This window comes from Typopeltis vanoorti, chromosome 9 (assembly GCF_054136105.1).
Source record: "Typopeltis vanoorti isolate ZY-2024b chromosome 9, IOZ_Tvanoo_1.0, whole genome shotgun sequence".
Taxonomy (NCBI): Eukaryota; Metazoa; Arthropoda; class Arachnida; order Uropygi; family Thelyphonidae; genus Typopeltis; species Typopeltis vanoorti.
This window is the reverse complement of record NC_143557.1, coordinates 46,646,062-46,659,367: the sequence shown is the minus strand read 5'-3', so window position 1 is coordinate 46,659,367 and position 13,306 is coordinate 46,646,062. Positions and strand designations below refer to the sequence as shown.

Sequence of the window (13,306 nt, the reverse complement as noted above, 5' to 3'; positions counted from 1 at the left end):
AATGTATTCTTTCCATCTCATTAGGATTTTATCTTCTTCAGTTATAATTTTGCCATTCTTATTTTCTATACCTCTAGCTCAAATTCCATTTCTCTTGTGATTCATGCTTCTTGCTTTTTCGTACAAAAGATCATACCTTCCCACTCTCTCATAATTTTCCATTTCTTCACATTGTTTTTTTAAGCCAATCTTCTTTACTTCTTTCTGCTTCCCTTCTCAGTTTGTTATTCAAGGTTCTATATTGTATTTTCCTTTCTGGGGTGTCTTTATTTTTCCCTTTTCTTCTTTCTTTCTTTCTTTCATTAGAGAAATCATCTCAGTGATTAACTAAGGTTTTTTTTATTCTTTTGGCTCTCTCATATCCAATTTCTTCTGCAATCTTCTTTATTTTCTCTTTGACATGTTCCCATTTCTTTTCTGGATCTTCAGTTTTGACAAGAGAACTTGTTTCCTCTAAATTCTTTCTCCAATCTATTTCCAAATTCCTTGGTATTTTTTAATTTCTCTAAGTTCCATTTTTTCCTTTTCATAGCTTCTTTTATTTTCTTTAGTTTCACATTTATTTCTATGAAAAGTAGGTTGTGGTCAGAGTAAATATCAGCTCCAGGATACGTGCATGCATTTTTTACACTATTCTTGTATCTTTGCTTTACTATAATATAATCAATTTGATACCTTTCCGTATCTCCTGGTTTCTTCCATGTGTATAGTCTTCTCTTAGATTTCTTAAACCAAGTATTCATAATTATTAGCTTATTTTCTTTACAGAATTCCACTAACCTTTCCCCTCTCTCATTTCTATTACCTAGTCTGTATCTTCCTACTACACTCCCATCCTCTTCTTCTCCCACAACTCCATTCCAGTCTCCCATTATAATCATATAGTCTTTGCTTTTTTTCTTCCTTAATTAGTTCTTGTAGTTGTTCATGCATTTCCTCTATTTCCTCATATGAATGGTTGCTTGTTGGCATATATACTTGCATTATTGTTATGTCCACCGGTTCAGCCTTATTTTACCACCATAATCCTGTCATTCAGACATTTTATGTTAATAATGCTCTTTGCTGTTCTTTTATTAAAAACAAGTGCAACTCCTTTTTCCTTTTTATCTCCACCTGAGTAAATTACTCTTATTTTGTCACTATAAAAATCACCTATTCCTTCCCATCTGACTTCACAGAGCCCTATGATATCAATTTTTCCTTTGTCCATTTCGTGTTTGAGATTTTCTAATTTTCCACATCTGTTCATTGTTCTCACATTCCATATTGCAAGTTTGATTCTCTGATGATCTTTAATTTTCAGTTTGTTTATAGCTTGTTTTAAATTACTTTCAGAGGTTTGATCGGGAGGACCATCAGCCCTTGAAGTGTCCTTATTTCCCAATATTGTATCCATTCCAATGTGCACCTTCTTTTCTTCTCTGTGCCAAGAGATGCCACCTTGGTTTGCCAGGCTGGTAGCTGCTCCCTTATAAGTTCTATCCATTGTTACTAACATTTTCTAGGGATATTAGTGGAGTGGTTTCCCGTTGCCTTCTCCACTGCAGTGCTCCTGCAAGTACTGGTAGAACTGTTGCCCTCTACCAGCTAGAGTAGAAGTTGGGAAAAGGAGAGACACCCTCTGTCTTGAGTACTCTAATACTCTTGGTGTCGAAATAAGCAAGAGTCAGCCAAGTGAGGCCATATAGGAAAGAATATTAAAGGAACCTATATATTCACTATAAATATTAAAAAACATAGGGCGACAATATACAACCCTGCCATACCCCTTTTTCCACTCGAACATTGTCTGTCTCTCCAAAGACTTTACTGAAGCTTCTTGATTGTCGTACAGCTCTCATATCAAGATAATTAGATGTTCAGGTATTCTCATTGATCTCATTATAATCTACAGTCTGTTTTGATCCATGCAATCAAAAGCTTTCTTACAGTCAATGAAACAGATGAATACTTCCTTCTGAAATTGTCTTGTTCTTTCCTAATCCATCTCATGTTTGCTGTTTGGTCTCTAGTTTCTCTACTTCTCCTAAAGCCTATCTGTTCTTGTTGTGGCATTTCTCTATTCGCATATGGCTTCAACCTTTGTTGGATCACTTTCAGTACTACTCTACTTCCATATGAAATTAAAGTTGTGGTTCTATAATTCTCACAATCTCTGGGATTTCATTTTTTTTTTCTTTTTTGAATTGGGATGAATACTGATCTTTTTCTAATCTCTAAGCCAGTATATTTACTTCCAAACCTGTTAACAAATTTCAGTCAATATATTCACTACCTCACCCCCAGCTGCTCTCAATAATTCCACTGACACACTGTCAGTTCCAACAACTTTTCTAACATTTATTTTTCTAAACAGATTTGTTTGTTCTACTCATAATATTGATTTCTTAACTTTCTTTGCACCTTTTGTTTAGATATTTTTTCCTTATCTTTCCTAGATCTTTCTTTCTTGTTGCGTTATTTAGAGTCTTCTTTGCTGCTTCTATGACTATATTTTGTTTCTTTCCAGTTTTTCTAATTCTCTTTGTCTTCTCCAAACTTTTTAATTTCTTTCCAACTTCTACTTTAAATGCTTCATATATAGGATTTAAATCAAATCTGATACTGGCCTTTTGTTTTTTCTTAGCCATTTAACAATTTCCATTTAACTTCAGCTATCAAAAATTTCATGATCTGTCCCACAGTGTGCACCAGTTAGTGTTTGGATAGCACTCCTCCACCTTCTGCTAGCAACAATATAATCTTTCTGATTTCTGTATTCTCCATTCAGTGAAGTCCATGTATATAATCTTCTTTTATGTTGTTGAAAACAAGTGTTCACAATAAAGCAACTGTTCTCAACACAAAACTCCAGCATCCTTTTTCCTACTTCATTCATCAGTCCTAAACCAAATTTTTCATTATGTCTTGTTCTTTTTTTTTAACCCATTTTTGCATTCCAATTACCTAATATCAAGAGAAAATCTGTTTTATCAATACTGTATACTACCACTTGCAAACTGCTATAAAATTCTTCTACCTCATCTTCACTTGAATCTGTAGTGGGTGCATTAACCTGTATGAGTGTAACATTCACTGGAATGTTATTCTGATTTCCTTATTGTTATTCTGATTGCCTTTGTTCTGATTAGAATTATTCTATCAGACACTGGATTGTAACCCAAAATGTATTTTCTGTATTCTCTTCTAATTATGTATGCTACTCCATTTCTTTGAAGGTTTCATGTCCAGAGTAATATATCATGAAATCATCGGTATCAAAGTGACCCATTCCTGTCCATCTCAGTTCACTGATTCCTAACATCTTAACTCGAGTTCTAATTTCTTTCTTCCAGTTCCAGTTTTCCTTGATACATGCTTCTTACATTCCACGTTCCTGTTTTATGTAAATCAGTAAAGCAGAGGCATTTTCTTCTGAGATTAACTCTATCAGAAGTTGAACTTCCAGAAGGCTTTGATCTAGCTTCATCATTCTTGTTAACTTCATTGGAAGTTCCTCTCTGCTCTTCCCCAGTAGCCATTTCAGTGCCTTCTGACCTGGGTATCCCAACTTCTAGCATTATATCACAATAAGTGAAAGAAAAAAAAAAACTAAAATAATGCTTTGAGAGTGAAAGGGATACATTTAAAAAGAAGACAGGGAAAAACAGATTTTAGTGTTCAAAAAGTTTGCAAAATTAAATTTGCTTGATACGAAAATTGATTTCAAAAACAATGTTGTAGTATCATTAATGCGATGGATGTTTATTACATACATACATATTCCTTTTATATACTGTTGTGTCCACTTTCAACATTATTCCATGTATTTCTATATCAAGCCGCTAAAAGTGAAGTCTTTTCTACATGGTCACGTGGTATCTCTATCACACAAAGAAATAGCCTCAGGGTAGAGCCAAAAATTCAATGTGACAGAGTCCTCAAACCTTACCTCTCGTAAAATCCTAAGAAATTTATATTTTTAGACTGCGCCACTTAGAATTATTAGATTAAAGATATATCTCAATCAAGAAGTAAGTTAGAAGATATACTCATGTGACCTAGGGTGTTGCAATCGTGTCCTTAACTTTATTCAATTAAACTCCCGCTCAGATCTGTAATGAGTTTCACAAGTGGTGCATCGAATTCTATACACAGACTCATATATATTTAGTTAAAATCAAGCAAGGTTTATTTGTTTCTAAGATTACAATTTAACATACAAGAACAATCATCACTCTAAATAAAACACATTCTAATCTAAATCAATTAATTAGCTTGACTTCATCAGATGTGATCTCTGAACACATTTTTTTCTCTCATATAATTCACACAAAAGTAAGTAATTCTATATCATCTAGATTACTACTAAATTCCAGTATTTGATTTCTATACTAACTACTGGTAACATTAACCATTCTTCAACATACAAAGATTCAGTTTCAGTTAATAACCATTCACTCATGACTTTCTATATAAAACACACGCACTACAGTCCTGACCTATACTTGTTTCTGAGTCCTTCACTAATAAAGCTTCACATATTAATACATATTCAGATTACATTCATATAAATAACAAACTTTACTTATCTCCACTCAATGGTACTTCTATCCCTTTGCGTCTGCTTTAGTCTATCCTCTGTTTCACTAGGACATTTCTTTGTTTCCTTCAATCTACCTCGGGTCAAGACCTCATAGTAATTACCAGCTTAGACTTTGGGACATGTGCATCTGCTGACCTTTCAACGGCATGGTCTACCGCTACTTTCCAAGAATCTAGGACAGGGTTACTTGCTGTAACATCGTCTTAGTTTAGAGGTATCGTTTGGCCATCCCCAAACCAGCAACAGACTAAACCTTCGCTACTCGAGGAAATGTGAGAGCTCCACACGACGAAAGACCAAGAGACTGAAAGGGGGGGGGGGGGGGGTTCCTAACCTTTTTATACGTTTACCCTATTGGTAAAAAAAACAACACTTCGCTGTTCATCTGACACCTTGATTTCCTATGTCACATGACCTCACGACGTCCATTCTCTCCTGTTTGTTTACTCCACGTGACCGCTGGGGGCAATCGTCAGCATGTCCTTGAACATTGGACTATCTTTCACACAGAATACATTCTAGTGTTTCTTTTACAAAATGTCCTTACATCGGATTTAATATCAACACAAAACCATAACTCTCTTAATTTATACTTTGTCTCAGGCAACTTTTTATACATATTTATCTAAAATTCCTTTTTTTTTAAAAAAACCTTATAAAATTCTCCTTGAGCTAATTAATTATTTCTTTCTTCTTAAATCGATGTATTCAATATTTTCTAAAGTTCACAACGATATCTACTTAGAAACAAGCATGTTTACTTAATTATTTTACAGGGTTTTTACTTCTTTGCTCGTTAAACCATGACAAGTGGAATTTTAACATTCTTAACTTATCAGGGTATAACAATACTTTCTGTAGACAAACATGTACTTGTATTGTTAATTTTTTTAATATTATGAGAGGTTAAAATTCATATCAGAATTTTAAAAACAAGTAAATAAAAGAACATTGGGTAACACACACACACACACACACACACACACACACACCAATAAAACAGTAACTTTTTTTTCAGTGCTCTAAATAAACATATTTTGTAGTTGGTATAATAAGAGGCATAAACACTTTTCAGCTGATGTTTCATTCTTCCAATAATATTTATAGCTATAAATATATTGCAGTATAGTTTAAATGCAAGACTTCTAATATAGGAATGGAAATTGAAAACAAATCATGTTATAAAAAAGTTGACAAGTTGCAAATATTAATCTGTTCTTAATAATATCCTCCTTAGCGGGGCAATCCTTCTTCTTGATCTCAGCCTCACTGTTGTTAGTGTGTTCCATTTCTTGTGCATTTTTTGATCCATTTTAATATTTAATATTGCAATATCCTCATAAAAAATATTTTATAAAAACACTGAACACGATTTTTATCTGATTTTTAAAATAGATAAAAATCACCAATTTTACAAGAGTGCAAATACACTGACTACTCACAATGAAGCTAGCTATATTACCTTTCTTTATTCAGAAGGATTTAGAAGCATTGACAAGATCTTCAAAAGCAGTGTTCTGGTAATCTTGTTGAAATATCATATGAGCATCCCTAGAAAAACTACTGCATGCAACATCAGTGAGGAGGGAAATACAAGTGTCATTAACACATGATGAAACATTCAACTGTTCTATAGGTTTGCTATCAGTGTGAAATCTCCTTGATGTTCAAGGTTAAGGAGATATGATATCTGAGCTTTAAAGATGGAGGGACAGGTATGTGCACATTGTGATACGTAGTGAGCTAAAAACAGGATATCTCAACTGTTTGTTAGGCTCTACATCCCTAAATCCACTAAGATGCTTTTTATGTGAGAAATATGGGCATGGCCAAACTGCTTTACCACATATTTAGAGCATGATAATAAATTGTGCTCCCAAAGAAACCTAAATGTGTAAACTGTAAGTTAGACCATTCAGCCTATTTCTATGCTTACCAAAGTTGGAAGGATGAAAAAGAGACAAAAAATAGACTGAACATATCATTTCAGGATGCAAAGAGAGAGAGAGAGCCAGCTACCATCTGAAATCCTCTCATGCTCATAAGGTGGCAGTTAAGCATATATCAAAAGAAGCACTAACTTACATATCCATCTTGCCAATAATTTCACCATGCCTGATATTTATTATTGGGATTGATAATTGGTTATCCCTGCAATATGCAAAATTGCATTTTACTCTGAAAGACAAGTATCATCTTAACCAAATAATAATAATAATCTTGTTGTTATCTGAGATGACTTCCAGGAAGTCAAGGACTCATCAAGGGAAGCCATATGTCACCACTCCACCTGCCATCCTACTCTTAAACTCATTCACACTAGATGCACTCATCACTTCAATAGGCAACTTCTCCACTTACTGCTCTTTGAGAGAAAAATCTAGCTTTAATCCATTTCTTCTTCTTAACAGTGCACAAACTTAGCTTCCATGGATGACCCAGTATTCTCTTCTCGCCTTCCATATAATGAAAAATTTTATCAGTCGATATCCCATAACATCCTTTCAGATGTTTATAGACCTCTGTCATATCACCTCCTCACTTTCTCTTGTTTACCAATATATCAATCTGTTAAATTCTCATAATCTACTTTCTATAATCCTGACATCATCTTTATTATTCTTCTTTGCACCCTTTTCACAGCTTCTTTATCCCCTTGAAATCCAGGAGGCCAAATCTGCACACAATAGTTGAGGTACAGTCATATCAAGAACATGTAAAATGGCAAAATAACTTTTTTAACCTTACATATCAGTAGTCATTTTGATATTGCAGGCATCCTCTGAGTTGTAGTTGCGGTTTTTGTTGTATGACATTGAACTTCAAATTCCTATCCACCATAATCTTTCGGTTGTTTGCTGATGATGCAAAGTTGGGGAGAATTATAAGTAGCACTGCTGATGTTCATTCCCTTCAGAAAGATTTGAATAGACTTCTGACTTGGACAAAAGAGTGGAATAAGTGCAAGATGCTGCATTTTGGAGTGCAGAAATATAAGGCTGTGTACTATATTAACAATGCCATACCATAGGAAGTGGATGAGATTTGGGAGTGATGGCTGACAGTAGACTGAAGTTTAGAAGACATATTGCAAGTGTTGCAAAGACTGCATATGATAAGAAGTACTCTAACATGTAGGAATAAGGAAATAGTTGTACCACTGTATAAAGCACTGGTCATACCACACTTGGACTGTTGTGCTCAGATTTGGTCACCTGGTTTTCATTGTCATGTGGAAACATGGAGAGGGTCCAGAGATGAATGACTAAGACAATATCAGGACTTTGGAATGCTGGCTATGGAGAGAGGTTGAAGAGATGTGGATTGCAGAGTTTGGTGGATAGGAGGATTAGAAGTGATTTGATAGAGACGTTTAAGTTGGTGAGAGGATTTTATCAGATTAATTTAGAAGCGATTATATAAAAAGTAGAAGTCAAGAGGGGAAGAACCAGAGGTCATCCCTGGAAGTTATGTAAGAGTGTAATGAAGAAGAGTGTGAGGACTAGATTTTTTACATGGAGAATTGTCAGTGAATGGAACACATTACCAGAATGTGTTGTTAATGCAAGGAGTGTTAAGGATTTTAAGATTTGATATGATATTGTATGTTATAGTATGCTGCCAGTTGAATGAACCTCCCACAATGAGTGACATCTCCATGGAGGGTGCAATAATAATAATAATCCCACCAAAATGCATTAATTTTGAATTACAGACATAATGATTTGTCCATAATTCCAGCTTATTCAAACCATTTTATAAGTGCTATATATCAGTAGCAACCCTGAATTCCCTCCTTCTCTTTGTATCATCAGTAAACAATTGAACATCTCTCATGTCAGGTCCTTCCAAAAATATTAATATATATATATTGAATAATAATGGTTTAAGGATTGATCTCTAAGGTGTAAACCACTGATCACCTTAAATCTGGCTGATTCGTACCCTCCTCCATATACAGCTTTCTGATACCTGTCCATCAGCTAACTGTTTATCCAAGTCAATAATTTGTTCCAATCCCACATCTCCAGTTTATGCAATATCCTTTCATGTGGTATCCTATCCTAACATATCCCAACAGTATGATGATGTATCCATTCCCTTTAATCAACTTAGCCATAACATGAGCAAATTTCTAAGCATGATCTCCCTTTAGTAAACCCATTTTTTTGGGTTTACTAAAGGGAGTAAACCTATACTTGGTTTTTGTTAAGTATAGGTTTTATGTAAACCCATTTTTTTTATGTGAGTTCTTACTAACTTTTCTAAAATTTTCACCACTACTGCATAGAAACTGATTGGTCAGTAGTTAGACACACCGGTTTTTGTACTATTCTTGTATAATTTTTAACCTTCCTCCCACTAATTTGTGATGAGTCAAGTAACTATTTTGGACCATTCTTCCAGTGTTAATGGTAGTTGATTGTATTATTGTTAGACTGCTAGTCTAGTTATGCCCAATGCTCCATTTCATCCCAAAGGTGTTCTGTTGTATTGAGATTGAAAACTTTACAGGCCACTCAGTTTTTCTCTACATCATTTTTCTCTAAGCATGTTGTAATAGCATTTGCAGTATGACATGATACATTGTCTTGTTGAAAGAGAGAGAGAGAGAAGAGAGAGAGATTTGAAAAAGAGACAAAAGACTGCCATAATGTGGAAACATTACACTATTCAGAAGTTGCTTATCTCTCAGCATATAAAAAAATTAGCATATACTGTATACTCAAACCTTTGATTTTAGTGTCCTGAATACACTAAACTAAATGCTGTTTTAAAGGAAATTATTTATGGCAAGTTATTAGTTGTCCATAAATTAGTTATCAGGAAATGACTTTTGATCCTGAATTTGTTGTACTTAAGAGTTGCTTGTATTAGTTTTCCTTGTAGGGATAAGAGGACTTTGAAAAGGCCATATGCTTTTCTGTAAACAAGGGGAAGGGGATGCTCTTGCTTATGTGATCATGCATGGCATGGGGGTGGTGGAGAAGTTTGGAAGGATTTGCTACTTATTTTTGAAATTATTTTGAGTTATTTTGAAGCTACTCTTACAATTAGCTATCATCTGAAATAGGAATAGCTACTTGAAACCATAACTTCAAATGAGTAGATACATATAAGTAAACTGAACTTATAAACTCTTGAAGTTGAGTTTTTGACATAAGAAGGAGCTTTCCTAGTATATAACCCTTTTGCAATTTAGTTGCCAAAGCATAAGTTCTCCAACTGATAACAAATTAGCCTTGATGATGGACAACCAGAAATGCTATTAGTAGTAACAGTTGGAGAAGTAATAAAATTGTCATATGTTTTTTTTCTTCTTCTTGATTCCGTTGATGAGATTGCTGGTTCACCCAGCATCCTTCTATAAAGAAGTAATTTTTAATAGCAAGATGTATTTGATATTACCACATGTTATATGATTTGTGAAAATTGTTGCATTTTGTAACTTGTTTTTCCCTTTTCAGTTCTTTATAATGGTATTTCAATCATTGATGAAGAAAAGTCTGAATTATAGAGATGTGTCTGTTGGAATATTAGGTTATGGATTGTTTGCTACTGTAAGTAAAGTATCTAATTTAAATACTTAATTTTAATTTCCTCTATCTGTTGATCCACATGCAGTTGCTCAAAATAGCAATACAGACTGAAAATGTAACATTAATTTAGTAACTAATAAATTAGATTCCAGCACATTACCACATGTAATGTATGCTTATATTCTCAAAGCATAAAGAATAAATGTTGTACATGCTCATTAAACTTTCATTCTTTGTTAGAGTGAGTGAAATCACTGTAATGGCAGTTTTAGCAATAATGAAAGTTTAATGAGCATGTACAACATTTATTCTTTATGCTTTGAGAATATCTTCAGGAGGATACCTTTACTATGAGGCAACTCATAGTAAAGGTGGACTAAGCTCTCATCACCAAAAAAAAAAAAAAAAGTCATGTCCAAAGTCCAATAGCACTAGTGCTATGTTACACTAAAGGAAATTTATTATAGCAAATTTTCCATTATAACAGACTTTTTCTTTGGTTATCATGAGTTTTTGCACTGCAGTCATTTTTTGTGGTTTATTTGAGGCATCACATGTAGTTGTCATGGGACTCCTTCTCATTCACTTCATGCTTGCTATTTAGATTGGTTAGTTACAACTGGAATTAAGGTAAATATGTCATCATAGTTATGTCAGTTTATTGTACTTGTACTGATACTAAAATTTTTAAATCTTTGGTTAAAATCTAGTTTTATAGCATTTGGGTTGTATCACATTTAAACTTTTAATAAATTTAGTTTAATCCTTCATCCAAGTGTAAGCAAACAAAGTTTGTGCCTGAAGTATCTTCAGGAGGATACCTTTACTATGAGGCAACTCATAGTAAAGGTGGACTAAGCTCTCATCACTCCTTGTCTCAGTATCTCCCATAATGCAAAACTCATCTCCTTGCAGACATGTATAATGCTGTGCATTAGGGGAAGTGCCACTACCCAGACTGGTTTCAGTGGGAGCCAGACCCAGAAGTGGTGATACTAAGGCAGAAGCAATGACGAGCTCATATTTACCTATACAAGTTGCCAAAAGGTGTACCAGCTTATTATTAAATTATTCTGGATTCAGAGAAAGATGTTGGAAGTTTATTTTCCACTTGGTTAGACTATAATAAATTTAGTTTAATCCTTTATCCAAGTGCAAGCAAACAAAGTTTGCACCTGAAGTATCTTCAGGACTGAGGCAACTCGTAGTAAAGGTGGACCAAGCTCTCATCACTCCTTGTCTCAGTATCTCCCATGATGCAAAGCACATCTCCTTGTGGACATGTATAATGCTATGCATTAAGGGAAGGGCCACTACCTTTGTGTCACCACTTCTGGGTCTGCTCCCCTCTGACGAGACCTCAATAAAGGTCGAAACTGGTCTGTGTAGCGGCCCTTTCCTTAATGCATAGCATTATACATGTCCGCAAGGTGTGCTTTGCATTATGGGAGATACTGAGACAAGAAGTGGTGAGAACTTGGTCCACCTTTACTACGAGTTGCCTCAGTCCTGAAGATACTTCAGGCGCAAACTTTGTTTGCTTGCACTTGGATAAAGGATTAAACTAAATTTATTATAATCTAACCAAGTGGAAAATAAACTTCCAACATCTTTCTCTAAATCCAGAGTAATTTAATAAGGTGGTACACCTTTTGGCAACTCGTATAGGTAAATATGACCTCTCCATTGCTTCTTCCTTAGTATCACCACTTCTGGGTCTGGCCTCCACTGACGAGACCTTAATCAAGGTCGAATAAAGCTCATCTCCTTGTGGACATGTATAATGCTATGCATTAAGGGAAGGGCCACTACTCAGACTGGTTTCGATCTTTATTGAGGTCTTAGTATCACCACTTGTGGGTCTGGCTCCCACTGATGAGACTTCAATAACGGTCAAAACTGGTCTGGGTAGTGGCCCTTCCCTTAATGCATGGCATTATACATGTCCGCAAGGAGATGTGCTTTGCATTATGGGAGATACTGAGACAAGGAGTGATGAGAGCTGGGTCCACCTTTACTACAAGTTGCCTCAGTCCTGAAGATACTTCAAGCGTAAACTTTGTTTGCTTACACTTGGATAAAGGATTAAACCAAATTTATTATAGTCTAATCCAGTGTTTCTCAACCTTTCTAAGCCCAAGGATCAGTAAAATGCCTAAAACAATTCTGCGGACCACTAAGTTACAGAGGTGTTGCTGGGGGGGGGGGGGGATGATCTGCCCCTGGTGACACCGTTTTTGACGTTTATGAAATCTTGCCTTACTGTCTATAAAACAGCAGCTGAGTGATGAAATAGACTTCAACAATGTGATCGACGATTTTGCAAACAGAAAAGCAAGAAAAATAACATTTTAGAATGTTGGAATTAAAGTTTTACTTCAAAAATAAACATAGTGTTTTTAATTTATTTCCCTATACGTTGTTTTGACTTTTTGTAATTTTTTTTTAAAAACCGATGTAGGAATTATAACCAACATTTCGGAAAAAACTGTGCCATTTATAACAATAAATCTAAAAGCATGTTTTGAAAGATATGGCAACATAATTAATTAAATTGGAAGTAAACGATTAAAAGTGTATCATCATTGAACAAAGTTTTAATTTTTATTAAATCAAATAAATAAGATGATATAATTATGTTACTACTTACTTTTAATGAGATGGTTGAGCTTCTCGGCCTTTGCAGAGTTGCTGGATATCTGGCTCAATATTGGTCAACTTCAGTCGAAGATCGGCACACACACACTGAGACGATTTCTGTATTTTGTTTTTATTTGAAGGAGCAATGAAAATCCTTTCTCACAAAGTAGGTTGTAGAAAACTGCAAGATGATTTTCAATACTTCTTCAGATAATTCCGGAAATTCACTGAAAACGAGATCCAAAATCGAGCAAAATCAAGGAATTGCATTGCATTTTAAGCCCACTATCACTTGAAAGCTCAATTAACTGTTCCTTTTTCGATAATGAAAGGTCGTTCTCGTGACTGCAAGCTTGAAATCGATCGCGAACCCACAGAAATTGCTTATAAAAGTTATTCGGAAAATATGTTTCAAAATTCCGTTTCAGATTTTTGAGGTGGTCACAAACCCTTTCCACAAACTCAAAATGAACAAAAATATTATTTTCCACTACAAAGGATTCCAGCAAATTGTCTGTCTTTTACATAATTAATCCAT

The 13,306-nt window shown here is 34.7% G+C and overlaps 1 protein-coding gene across 1 annotated transcript in view; it reads left to right on the top strand.

Annotated features, from left to right (window-relative positions):
- The window catches only part of LOC150103016 (DNA-dependent protein kinase catalytic subunit-like), a 63,543-nt gene that overhangs the window by 8,799 nt on the left and 41,438 nt on the right, over positions 1-13,306 (top strand). Inside the window, exon 3 of the mRNA XM_090398051.1 lies at positions 10,057-10,149. Within this exon, the coding sequence (XP_090254177.1) occupies positions 10,057-10,149 (93 nt within the window). The remainder of the gene's footprint in view (positions 1-10,056; positions 10,150-13,306) is intronic.